At 44.8% G+C, this 13,980-nt stretch overlaps 1 protein-coding gene across 1 annotated transcript; it reads right to left on the bottom strand.

Annotated features, from left to right (window-relative positions):
* Positions 1–1,936: 1,936 nt before the first annotated feature.
* snorc (secondary ossification center associated regulator of chondrocyte maturation) lies at positions 1,937–10,542 on the bottom strand (the record flags this gene model as incomplete). Its single annotated transcript, XM_082514956.1, has 5 exons — positions 1,937–2,968; positions 3,122–3,280; positions 3,378–3,876; positions 9,611–9,684; positions 10,464–10,542. 5 exons carry the CDS (start codon positions 10,540–10,542, stop codon positions 2,859–2,861), a joined length of 921 nt encoding a protein of 306 aa, XP_082371082.1. The 3' UTR covers positions 1,937–2,858.
* Positions 10,543–13,980: the final 3,438 nt, after the last annotated feature.

Below are 13,980 nucleotides of genomic sequence, written 5' to 3'. Positions count from 1 at the left end.
TGCAGTCATGTGAAAAAAGTATGCCCTCTTCCAGTTCTAATGTTTTCAGGACATAAAAAGTCATCCGGTCATTGCCAAGTTCTTAAGAAAATACAACCACAAATGAACAACAGCGGATAACATACTACACCGTGTCTTTATTCAACACAAGCTGAGCTAGAATGCAGATACGGTGTGGGAAAAACTAAGTACGCCCCCTGATTCAGTAGCTTCAAGAATCACCTTTGGAAGCAATAACCTGAAGTAGGTGTTTTCAGTATGACTTTCTTAGCCTCTCACATTGTTGTGGAGAAATTTTGGCCCACTCTTCTTTAGTCTTGCTTCAGTTCGTTGAGGTTTGTGGGCATTTGTTTACGCGCTCTAAAAGCCTCGCCTCATCATTTCATTTGAGTTGAGGTTGGGACTTTGACTGGGCTTATTACAACTCCGTGAATCTTTTCTTTCTTTTCTCCTCAGGATATTTGCTTTGTTGCCTGGTCCAGTTTCATCCAAGCCTTAGATGTTGGAAATATAGCCACACGTTTGATTCCAGAATACTTTGGTACACAGAGGAGTTCATTGAGGACTCAGTGGCTACAGGTGCCTGTGGCTACAATATAAACCCAAATCATCACCCCTCCACTGCCGTGCTTCATAGCTGGTATGAACTGTTTCTGCTGATATGCTGAGTTTGCAACGTTGCCATGCTGTTCTGAACTGTGCTGCCATGTTCTTTTTAGAGAAAGGTTCTCTTGGCATCCCGTCTAAACAGGCAACACTTCTTCAGTCTTTCACTGATTCTGCTTTAATGGACTTTAACATTTAACATGCTAACTGAGGCATGTAGTTTTTTGCAGTTTCTCTGAGCACTGCACGGTCTGGGCTTGGGTGAATTTGCCAGGGTGTCCACTGTGAGGAAGACTGGCAACTGTCTTTAATGTTTTCTCCTTGGAAAGGTGAATTTCAAATTGTTTGAAAATGGCCTCATAAATCTTTCAAGATTGATGGAAAGCAACAGCTGTTTTCCTAAAATCATTGCTTCCTAAAATGTCCTTAATTCTTGTCACTGAGTTAGCACACACCAGCTGATGAGTTAATTTGATCAGTTTGAAAGTGTATTTGAGTTGCAGCACCTGTTATCTACTTACTCTGTTAACTCAGTATTGATTTTTTCACAAAGTACCTCTGAATTTTGGCTTTGCTTAGTTTAAATAAATTAAGACATGATGTGTGTCTTAATTCATTTATTATTTGTTTATTATTTGTTCATCTGACCCGATTTTTTTTTTTAAACATCAGAAGTGAAAGACGATATACTATAGTACAGGATGACTACTAACTACTAAAGACACATATCACATTTTAAAATTAATATTCTGAATTAAGAAGAAATAACAGTATTAGTTCTATAGTAAAAGTTAAAATTGAATAATTTCTGATGCGAGTCACTGTCTGGTTTTATGAAAAGCATTGAGCAAGGAGGTTTTTTCCAGTTGCCTTGTTTAGTTTTTGAAACTAAATGTGATGAGCAAGCAGTGAATAAGAACTGAAGGACATTGCTTGCCCATATGGTACTTATGACTTTTTAGTCACAAGGTGCCACGGATTATACCATGTTTCATCATGCTTATATATCTAAATGGTACCATAATTTACAAAGTGAATGTTTTGGTAAATATGAGCGAAAGCTAAGTACAAACCGATCAGGAAAGTGTTTACTGAAGTCAAACACAGAGGGACCAGTGGGGTCCCTTCCTTATAAACCCAAATAATTTGACTTCATCTTAGCAATCAGATACATGGCGCCCTGTTGGCCAATATAAAGAAAACAGCTTTAAAGCCCAAATGAATTGGCTTCAATTTTCAAACCCAAATGCGCATCTTTTATATACAGTCTGTAACTGTACACGAAAATGTATAATGTCTAAAAGAAAAAAATTACAGTTAATTCAGTAATCATGTGCAATCACACACACACATTAAACTATTAAAATATGATTTAATAATTTTTGACTTGATGATAAAATGGCAGCATCCAGCTGTATGACTGAGGACTCTGGGTTGTACAGAAAAATATCTCATAATATACTATACTAATTTTCCTCCTGCAAAAAAAGAGAGACAAAAAAACCCACACAAACATGCAAAGACAAAAGGCACATTCATCCAAGCACTAACTGCATATTTGCTCTGCAGGTACAAACAACACGTCTGTTTACTTTCATTGAAAAAGCCCCTTTTAAAGATGTTCTATTCTTAATTTGACTCTACAAATGTTTGTTAATGGTTTAATACAAACTTGAAAACTTTTGCACGGTGACACCTTGGAAATATTTTTGAAAATTACTCAGGTACAATTACTGAGAAAGACCAATAAAAACCTTCCATGTACGGCTAAAAAAAATTCAAATATATTTCTCACTGATTGGAAAAGTAAGACGCAGACAAACATAACCACAAACACTTCCTGCTAACATAGAAGCAAAATCATGTATTGAAGAAAGGCGAAACATTGAAATGACTGGAAAACAACATGTTTAAAAAAAAAAACAACAACCCACAAGTGACAAATGTGCTACAGCATTGCACTGGAAGAGCCAGCCAGTTTCTAAGATGGTTCCTTCAGCAACAAGTGGACGTGTTTGAGCAACAATTTGAGTATTTAGGAAACCTGCAAATAGTCAGTTAAGGACCCTGCCACAATTTTCAGCAAAGCAAAAGACACGTTTTACACAAAGGTCGAGCCTGGACTTCAAAGATGGAACTGAGAAGCAACAGAGAAACACAGGCACACAAACAGTCATGGTTTACCAACACACACACACACACGCACACACACACACACACACACACACACACATAAACCATATGTGTTTCCTCTAGGAGGCGGTGAACTTCCTGAGTGTGATGACGATGAGAGCGAGGAGGACAGATGCTCCCAGGAAGACTGCTATAACTATGGCTGTGATGGCCCCTGGCCCCATGGCCCCTGCACACAGGCATATATATTTATTTATTTTTATATATATATATATATATATATATATATATATATATATATATATACACACACACAATTAAGAAAGAAAATTTATTTGGTGGTTGTGTGCATGTTGATCAGTCAAAAATGGGACAACTTTACCTTCCTCTTCGTTGAAAACTTCTGTGGCATCATCATAGTCGATGGTGGAGGGATGGTCTGTTAAGTAGTGGGTTTTGGGGGTGGTGTCGCTGGGTGGCTCATCTCCAGACACGGTGTCTTGGTTGTCCCTAGTTGCTGGGGCAGTGTCTAAAACAGTGTCTGCAGAAAAAGGACAACAAGGATAGCTTTTATTTAAAAAAAAAAAGAAAAGACATGGCTGATGTGCTGCATCAGCTATGATTGCATGTTTTCTTACTGAAGTCTTTCACTGCTCCTCCTTGAATCGCTACCTTATCGTGGTGGAGGGGTTTGTGTGTCCCAGGGATCCCAGGGGCTATGTTGTCTGGGGGCTTTTGCCCCCTGGTAGGGTCTCCCATGGCAAATAGGGTTACCGGGGCCCCGCCCTGGAGCCAGGCCCGGGGAGGGTGCCCGAGGGCGAGCGTCTGTGGCCGGGCCTTAGTCCATGGGGCCCAGCCGGGCACAGCCCGAAGAGGAGACATGGGCCCATCCTCCCGCAGGCCCACCACCCGCAGGAGGCGCCATAGGGGTCGGGTGCATTGTGTGCCGGGTGGCGGCCAGGAGCGGAGGCCCTGGCCGACTGACCCCCGGCTGCCAAGACTGGCAATGGGGACATGGAATGTCACCTCTCTGGTGGGGAAGGAGCCTGAGTTAGTGCGTGAGGTTGAGAGGTACCGGCTAGATATAGTCGGGCTCACCTCTACGCATGGCTTGGGCTCTGGAACCAGTCTCCTGGAGAGGGGCTGGACTCTGTCTCAGTCTGGAGTTGCCCCTGGTGAGAGGCGGCGGGCTGGGGTGGGTATTCTAATATCTCCTCGGCTTGCTGCCGGTACGTTGGGGTTTTTCCCGGTGGACGAGAGGGTTTGTTCCCTGCGCCTTAGGGTCGGGGAACGGGTCCTGACTGTCATCTGCGCTTATGCGCCGAGTGGCAGTTCGGAGTACCCAGCCTTCTTAGAGTCCCTGGGGGGGGGGGGGGGGGGGGGGTGCTGGAAGGTGCTCCACCTGGAGACTCTGTTGTCCTGCTGGGAGACTTCAATGCTCACGTGGGTAACGACAGCGAGACCTGGAGGGGCGTGATTGGGAGGAACGGCCTCCCTGATCTGAACCCGAGCGGTGCTTTGTTATTGGACTTCTGTGCTAATCACAGTTTGGCCATAACGAACACCCTGTTCGAACATAAGAGTGTCCATAAGTGCACGTGGCACTACAACGCGTAGTGAGGGTGTGCTGGGAACGTCTAGCAGAGGCCCCAGTCCGCGAGCTCTTCAACGCACACCTCCGGCAGAGCTTCAACAGCATTCCGAGGGAGACTGGGGACATTGAGTCCGAATGGACCATGTTCAGCGTCTCCATTGCCGAAGCTGCTGCAAGGTGGTTGGTGCCTGCCGTGGTGGTAATCCCCGAACCAAATGGTGGACACCAGAGGTGAAGAGAGCCACCAGGCTGAAGAAGGAGTCCTATCGGGCTTGGTTAGCCTGTGCGACTCTGGAGGCAGCCGACAGATATCGACAGGCCAAGCGGAATGCGGCTCGGGCAGTGGCTGAAGCAAAAACTCGGGTGTGGGAGGAGTTCGGAGAGGCCATGGAAAAAGACTTTCGGACTGCCTCAAAGAGATTCTGGCAAACCGTCAGGTGTCTCAGGAGGGGAAAGCGGTGCTCTACCTGCACTGTGTATAGTGCTGGCGGAGCGCTGCTGACGTCGACTGAGAAAATTGTCAGGCGGTGGAAGGAATACTTCGAGGACCTCCTTAATCCCACTGACACGTCTTCCGAGGAGGAAGCAGAGTCTGGGGATGAGGGGAATGACCCACCAATTTCCGGGGGCGAGGTCACTGAGGCAGTTAAACAACTCCTTGGTGGTAGAGCCCCCGGTGTTGATGAGGTCCGCCCCGAGTTCCTGAAGGCTCTGGACGTTGTAGGGCTGTCCTGGTTGACACGCCTCTGCAATGTTGCGTGGAGATCAGGGGCAGTACCTGTGGACTGGCAGACCGGGGTGGTGGTCCCCATCTTTAAGAAGGGGGACCGGAGGGTGTGTTCCAACTACAGGGGGATCACACTCCTCAGCCTCCCTGGGAAAGTCTATGCCAGGGTGCTGGAAAGGAGAGTTCGTCCGCTAGTCGAACCTCGGATACAGAAAGAACAATGCGGTTTTCGTCCTGGTCGCGGAACACTGGACCAGCTCTTTATCCTCTCCAGGATACTTGAGGGTGCATGGGAGTTTGCCCAACCAGTCTACATGTGTTTTGTGGACTTGGAGAAGGCATTCGACCGTGTCCCTCGGGGTGTCCTGTGGGAGGTGTTGCGGGAGTATGGGGTGTCTGGCCCATTGCTACGGGCCATTCGATCCCTATACAACTGTTGTAAGAGCTTGGTTCGCATTGCCGGCAATAAGTCGGACTCGTTCCCGGTGGGTGATGGGCTCCGCCAGGGCTGCCCTTTGTCTCCGGTTCTGTTCATAATTTTTATGGACAGGATTTCTAGGCGCAGCCAAGTGGCGGAGGGCTTTCGCTTTGGTGGCCTCAGAATCTCATCTCTGATTTTTGCGGATGATGTGGTTCTGTTGGCTTCATCGGGTGAGGGCCTCCAGCTCGCACTGGAACGGTTCGCAGCCGAGTGTGAAGCAGCAGGAATGAGGATCAGCACCTCCAAATCTGAGGCCATGGTTCTCAGCCGGAAAAGGGTGGAGTGCCCACTCCGGGTCGGGGAATAGTTCCTGCCCCAAGTGGAGGAGTTCAAGTATCTCGGGGTCTTGTTCGCGAGTGATGGGAGAAGGGAGCCGGAGATCGACAGACGGATTGGGGCTGCAGCTGCAGTAATGCGGACGCTGCACCGGTCCGTCGTGGTGAAGAGGGAGCTGAGTGTAAAAGCGAAGCTCTCAATTTACCGGTCAATCTACGTCCCTACCCTCACCTATGGCCACGAGCTGTGGGTAGTGACCGAAAGAACGAGATCGCAGATACAAGCGGCAGAAATGAGCTTCCTCCGAAGGGTGGCTGGCCTCTCCCTTAGAGATAGGGTGAGACGTTCGGCCATCCGGGAGGGGCTCAGAGTAGAGCAGCTGCTGCTCCACATCGAAAGGAGCCAGCTGAGGTGGTTCGGGCATCTGACAAGGATGCCCCCTGGGCGCCTCCTGGGTGAGGTGTTCCAGGCATGTCCCACCGGGAGGAGGCCCCGGGGCAGACCCAGGACACGCTGGAGAGATTATATCTCTCGGCTGGCCTGGGAACGCCTTGGTATTCCCCCGGATAAGCTGGAGGAGGTGGCTGGGGAGAGGGAGGTCTGGGCCTCTTTGCTTAGGCTGCTGCCCCCGCGACCCGGCCTCGGATAAAGCGGATGAAGATGGATGGATGGAGTCTTTCACTGACGAGGCGCCAGGTTTGCTAACGGACCTGCTTGTCTTTGTGTTAGTTGGGATGCAAAACTGCATGCATGGGGCTTTCTGTAAGGACTCCAACAGCGTCTCTCTTGTCTCACTGGGTTAACAGCTCAGGTCTGGGTATAAAGATCTCTTTGTAGAAGATGAACATTTTATCCGTTTGAGGTCCAGGTAGAGTCTCTCAACATGTTTCTTTTCCCCCAAAAGGGTTCAGCCAATCTTAAACAGAACAAACAAACAAACATCCTGTAGGAGATGAAGTGATTTGCCGACTCTGCTCTCAACTTCAGTCGTCTCTTCTCCTTCCATCCCAAATCTTCTTTGTCTGGCATTCCTCTGCTCTGAGCATGTAGTCACCCTGAGACTTTTCACACTGCTGCAGTAGCCAGAAAAACACGATGTCTCTCTGGACTTAATTTTTTGTGTTTCCTAACCAATTTTTAGAGTTTAGGAAATGCTCACTTGGAGAGTTTAAACCACTTTAACGGCTTGGTAACAGCTTTGGCAATCGAACAGCTGTACAGATGTTTTTTAGAAGTTAGAGGGGGAAAAACTGATCATCATCTCTGCTTAAAAAATAAGCTCGATGTAGACAAGCCCACCCATTCAGACCCTCACAGATTCAATTATTCTGTCCTCAACTCTGCGCATACCAAAAAACCGTAATGCAAACATATTTACACTCAGCTATTTGACCCTACATATTTACTTTGTGGCCTTTGATGCCCTCAGGAAGCTCCTTCATCCTTATTTCAGGCTCAAATGCACCTTATTTAGTTGCTAACAGAAGGGAAAACACGACAAAATTACTGAAACTAGTGCACATCATATCATGTCTTGTTAGCGGCAGTATCTCTGAAATTCTGATACGCAGCCTGATGTCAGTATTGACTCAGAGTTGTGTGCAGCTTCCTGTCCTGTAGCTGGCTGAAGGTTTGGAGGCCCGGGCCTGTGGCCAGCTCAGGCATCAATGAGGCCTTCAGCCGAGGGCACAAAAGGCAGCTTGTGCGGTCACGCAGGGCAGCAGGCTGCAACCAGTAACAACCGGACAGGCTCTAGCCAGCCAGTGGCTGGGCACTGGATGTCAAACAAACTTGTTTATTAAATATTCTCTATGTGTGAAAGGCTGCACCTTCTGGACAGAATGATTTAATAAGAAGGTTAAAAAAATAATAACATGTTTTCCGTTGGGTTTGTTTCCATGAGGTAGGGTTTGAATCTAGTCAGGGAGCCACTAGAGAAAAAAAATATTATCTACTGTCTGTGCCTCAGCATGTTTGGACTCACAGTTCTTTCACATGACCACTCCAATGGTTTTCTTATAAATGGATTATAATCTCTATTAACGTGGTGATTGTTATTGTGATAATTAGTCAAGTTTGGATTTATATTATTAGAGTTTTTGATATTGTAACCATTCATGCACAACATTTAGCTGTTAAACTGCAATACACGAGTGCATAATTAGTTCATAGTTAATGGAATAATTCATTATAAAGCATTTATGATTTTTAAGGTATACCTACAGAGTCTCACAGAGCTGCATTTTGCAATGGCACATCATGGCACAGTTTGTACTACTCCCATTAAAAAACCAGCACAGTTCATTTTGATATATATATAATGAAGTGCCTGTGAAACAGTTCTGACGTTGGACATCTTATTTGTTGTTCACCTTTTTGTTAGAGCAAGTTCTCACTGTTTTCTGAAAGTAGCAGCACGCACCAGTGCTATGAGGAGTTTTCATTTCTAAAAATAAAAATGAGTTTTAGAAAGAAGTTATTTTCATTTTAAGCCCACAGAGCATTCAGAGCAACAAACAGCAACAGCAGCCTTGAGTTGTGTTAACATGTGTGCTATATATATAAAATGACAGTTTTGTCTGTCCGATTTAACCATGTGAAGTGTGAACCAGGAAAAGATATTTTGTTTTTTGAACCTTCTAACAAATCAAATGAAATTACATATATGAATTTTAATTTGTAACATATTTGCTGCATCTGTCATTTACGTGCAGTTTCCTGCTCACAGTAGTAGCGCTCACTGCGTGCATATGTGTACATCGCGTTTTTCAGGGTGGAAAAAAATCTTTGCTTGTTTCTCTCTTTTTAAAGATACACAACTCCAGACGTTAGCCTTTCTTCTTATATAGCACAGACTCGCTACGCGTTTGGCAGGCTGTGGGCAGGGCTGATTTCAGACACTAAAAAGCACAGAGGCCCATTTGTTGGGGCCCCTGGCCTCCTTGCTCAGGATTTCACACAAGTCAGACAGGTGACAAAGCACGCAGACGAATGCATGTGTAAAGCAACCTGGCAGAACATCGAAAACCACAAGTAATGCAGCCCAGACATGACACCGGTGGTGTTGTGTGCCCTCGCTTCGCCATCTTAAAATACCACAGTAGGTGGACACATTTTCCACAGTAAAATATTTGAAAAACAATTGGTGTGTGTTTTGGATTTTACTCTGAAACAAGGACAGCCTGAAGAGACTTTGTTTTCCATTTTCACATTACACAACTACACCACTGTCAAGGCTACGATTTTTAACACTGAGTGTATGTGAGTAATTATCACACTGTTTTTGCTTAAACTTCTTATTTGACATTTCTCTGTGTGTTTCCTATGCTGAGTCAACCAATGAAGCTGCCTGTCACGCTCATCTTGGATGATGTTGTGGTCAAGACTTGTGACAACAATTGACGACACTGCTGTATGACAATGCAGTCGTGCCACTGCAAATTTATATATGAAGTCAGCAGAGATGCAACCTGTAGCCATGACGACTTGGCCTTATTAGCACTTCTCCTGGCGGGAGTTTTTTTTTTGCTCTGTGATCCAACAAAGCATTCATTCGTCAGTGTTGGCAGGCATAGAAGACATGCTTTCACCTTGCAACTGCACCCTCCAAAGTTAGAACAGCCCACAAAATGTAAAAAGCTGTAGGCAAGTCATAACTCCTGCAGACTTGTCTTTCACAATATATGTAGGTGTTGTGTAATCGGTGACAGGTCACACATTTTTCTTTGCCTCTTTCCCATACAAGACAGGGAGGACCTTGTTGCCCCATTGCCCTCTTGACTGCTACTCTGACCTCTAGGCCTGAGAGCCAGTCTACAGTCTCCCGAGGTTTTCTCGAGTGAATCTGAGATATATTCCAAGGAAACACTGGCAGAGGTAAGAGAAAGTGAAAGAAAGAGCAGTGATGTGGCAATCTGTCAAGGGCTATTTCAGATTGTCAATCCAAAATAGCCCTTATTCAGAAAACCAACAGTTTTTGTGTGAAATGTTCTTCTTACCATCTCTAAATTCTCTTCACGCACATAAAATGCACTCCAGAGGTACCAAAATCCAAACCAGCACTACGCTGAATCACTTCAGCTTAGCTCGAGTGAGAGGGCGGCGGGTTTGAGTTTCATACGAACATCAGGCAAAGCAACTGAGTCATCCTGTTCGTCAAAGAGCAGCTTTCACAGCTCTCTCAGTTCTCACAACTGCATCATTTACATCAAGCCGCCGACACACACATCAGGCCCTCAGTGTGCCTTTGTGGGAAAAATGACATGAATACACAAAGTTTTTTGTTTGAGAGCTGTGAGAAACGCAGGCAACATTGTCTAAAAACCCTAAAAATGTACTCATATATAAGAAAAGCTCAGCTATAATAAAAGAAAATACTTTCTTCTTTATGGAGATTATGAAATTATCTCAGTGTCTGTAAAGAAATCACCTCGACCTACTTAAAAAAATGTAAGAAATTAATTTGCCCACATTTAAAATGCGACAGGCTGATGCTTTCTTTGCGGTTTTGCATGTTTCGTTCTGAAACATTTCCACCTCCATTAACTTCTGTGCAACCAGGTGATCTTTATTGTGTATTCCACAAATGTATTCCACAAATATACATACATATATATATATATGTTACTCAGAACTAGAGGTTTTACCTGCATGGACGAAGGCTACCAGGAGGCTGAAGAGTACCAGCAGGGCAACTCTGCAGATGCTGCTGCTGTTATGAACCATGGCGGCTGCAAGCGACGAGCGTCTCCAAAAACTCCTCAAGCAGAGTCTCTTAACGAATAGCTGAGTCTGTGAGGGGAGCAGGAGAAGAGTACGGGGGAGCACAGAAGGGAGAAAGGTGAGGGGAAAGCAAGCAGGAGAGAGAGGGATGGTGGGTGGAACTAGGTGTGCACAGGATTTTCTGGACAGTGTGGACCTTGTGAACACATCATCACGGGGGCCCACCCACTCCACAACTCCAGTCACATAGTTGGGGTGAGAGGTAAACATTCGGGCCTGGTCACATCACGCAGGCCTCTATTGGACATTCAATTCTTAAAGGAAATATCTGACTGCAAACTGGAGGATGTCAGTGATAAACTACGTACTGAGAAAATCTAAAGACAGTATCTTTGTTGATACTGCTTCAAATATGTGGACAGTATTTTAAAGGGGTGCTTCACCAAACTGGCACTTTCAAAGAGTTGGCGGACTCTTCATAAAATACCAGCTTCTACATGTACGCTCAGGCGGATGGCCCAGTGATATTTTTCTTCCGTTCCTGTTAAGTCACCTGCTGCAGGAATTGCTTAGGCGACCTACCAGTGAGGTCATTTTTTTATTTCTGTCGGTTTACTTGTGGTCTGCTCTATCATTTACAAAAAACAGTTTTCATGTGTATTAGGGATCATTGTCCTGTTGGAAGCCCCAACACCCGTCTAGCTGTTGGTTTGAGGTGAAGGTGAAGAATATGGAGGTAGTCCTCTTTTATTATTTCATCCACTTTGTGCAATATACCAATACAACTGGCAGCGAAACAACCCCAGAGCACCACCACCATGCTGGAGCGCTGGTAAAGTGTTATTATATTTGAAAGCCTCACCTTTACCCCTCCAAACCCACCTCTGGTCATTGTAGCCAAATAGCTCAATTTCTGTAAATACGCCTTGGCCTTGTCAAGTTAAGAGATTTTGTAGAACCTTCAGCACACTTCTTAAAAGATTTGAGAGAATATATATATATAAGAGCCAACTCCGCCATTGCCTGGTCCCAAATCCAGGATGAGAAAAGAGGAGGGTTGGGTGTGGGGCTAGCAAGCCCATCCTCTAAAAAAAAGCCATGCTACAGAAACTGCAACAACAAGTACATCCCGACAACTGCCTGGACAGGAAGACTCCTCTTCAGTGGGGCCCATGATGCGTGCCGGTGAAAGCAAGCTCGCCGACAAGTCTTCTTACGACCAATGCCAAGACCAGGATAGGGACCTGTAACATCAGAACCCTGAACGAAAGTGGGAAGTCAGCGCAGGTGGCCAATGAGATGAGAAGATACAGCATCAAGGTTCTCAGACTATGTGAGACCCGATGGATCGGAAGCGGCCAGACCAGACCGTCTTCAGGTGAAACCATAATCTACTCCGGGCACGAAGATGCGGACCACAATCACACCCAAGGACTTGCGCTACTGTTGGCGCCAGAGGCTACAAGGGCGCTGTTGGCATGGAAACCCGTCTCACCAAGACTCATGATAGCCAGGGGCAGGAAGATTACCATCATCCAATGATATGCAGACACTAACACAGCACAAGCAGAAGATATATTTAAGCCTGTATATATACTTTGACTCTGTGAGGATTAGAGAAAATACAAAACAAATTCAAACTTGCCCACCCGATTCTTGTTTTGTAAAGTCACTAAAGATGTATGTTGTCCAATCATTCTGCCCTGGAAAAAGAATAGTTCAAAGAAATCAAGAAAAGGCCAAAATTATCTTGACACGCATGGCAATGATGAGCACATATAAATTTCTGACCATGACTCATGGGTGTAGCCAACAATCTGGCAACGTAGCATGAGGACATTTCAGTTCCTATTTACCCTTTTGAAGATTGATTTGATTTTGTCACTGAGAACAACACAACAAGCCTAATCACTGCACATCTCTGTCGTTTTAGGGGCTTTTTCACAACACAGATCAGTTTCTGGCTGGATGCAAACCTGACAGGTGCTTCCTCTGGGAACTACAAAATCAGATTATCATAGAAAGCACAAACTATGATGACATCGTCAGCAGGTGTATCTCATTTAATACCGTTGAATTAAATATTAGATGCTAAGTGCTTAAATTATTAAGTATTACCAAGGGAACTATTTTCACATTTTCAGAACAGAACCAGTTTAACAACCCAAACTGTACTGATGGGGTCATTTTCCTCTTTCTCACCAGCAGGCTCCTGAGTGTCATTTGAGAACCGGCCTACATTTCCACTGGTTCGACCACAGATTATTATCTGGTACTAATGGCTGACATTGGGATGTATCTTCCAATCACTGTCCAATCAGCTTCTTTCCTATCATCAGTGCTCTCAGTAATTCTGACTTCAGGTTCACCAATCTTGTGGTGAAAGTATGCAGAACTGCTTCTAGGCTGGGTATCAGGGCCATGTAGGTGTAGCAAAGCTCACAGCATGGGAAGTCTGGCGCTCAGCATTTGCATTACCTAAATAAGCTCTTGTCACTGGAGTGTTTAGCCTGTGTCGCTTGTAAACTAGATTTTAGGCCCATTAACAAAAGAGTTCCCCTTCAACATTGCAGCTGCTCGTGAGGAAGCTGGAGCTGACTGCAAGTTTTCCAGTATTTCCTGTCTGCAAACTTACACTTACACTAACTTTAAAAATGTTTATGTTCAAAGATTTTGTGTTTATGTTAAAATCTTAGTTATCTCCTTGCGAACAGAAAAATAAAACTCTCTAGGGCTGTCCTGTGGTGTCTTGAACAAGGTTTTGGTAGCAGATCCTTTGGGGCTTGTGGGACATCATGTATGTTGTGAACAGTACTGACTGTGAAGCACTGTGGTCAACATTGTTGTTTTAATATGTGCTATATAAATAAATTTTGATTTTGATTGAACTTGTACCAGAGCACCTAACTTGAGTCTGGGGAGGTAAAGACAGTTCAACACCTTGGGTTGTTTGTCAAGTCTCTTGTGCAGTTTTTGTGTTGTGGCAGGTGCTTTAGGTGTATCTTGGTCTGTGGTAATATGTAGCCGAGAGATTCACAGCCAAAGTAACTTCTGCAAAACATTTCATTGGAACAAGATGATTGTTATTCTTTTCAGCCATAGTTTTAGTGTTGTGGCTGATCACTATAAGTCGGTGGTGTTTTGATAAGTCATTCTTGGGAAGCCCATTCCTCATCACATGTTGATTCTCCAGAGCACGTGCTAAAAAATGTTTTGTTGTTTATGGGAGAATTTTTAATTTCCCCTTTGTGGATTTAAAAATATGACTTGACCATGTAACTAACACTAGCGCCAGCACTGTGGGAAAATGCAGTTTTACTTCCTCAATATCAGTAAGCTGTTTTTGATACTGTACTTTCGAGGCTTAAGTGTTAGTTTTGATTTAAAAAAAAACAAAACAAACTGCTTATGTGGGAAAAAATTGAAAGAAATAAAGGAGCA

Source organism: Aulonocara stuartgranti (genome assembly GCF_965226115.1).
Source record: "Aulonocara stuartgranti genome assembly, chromosome: 18".
NCBI lineage: Eukaryota > Metazoa > Chordata > Actinopteri > Cichliformes > Cichlidae > Aulonocara > Aulonocara stuartgranti.
Note: the sequence above shows the minus strand (reverse complement) of the source record. Positions and strands in the feature narration are given on the sequence as shown.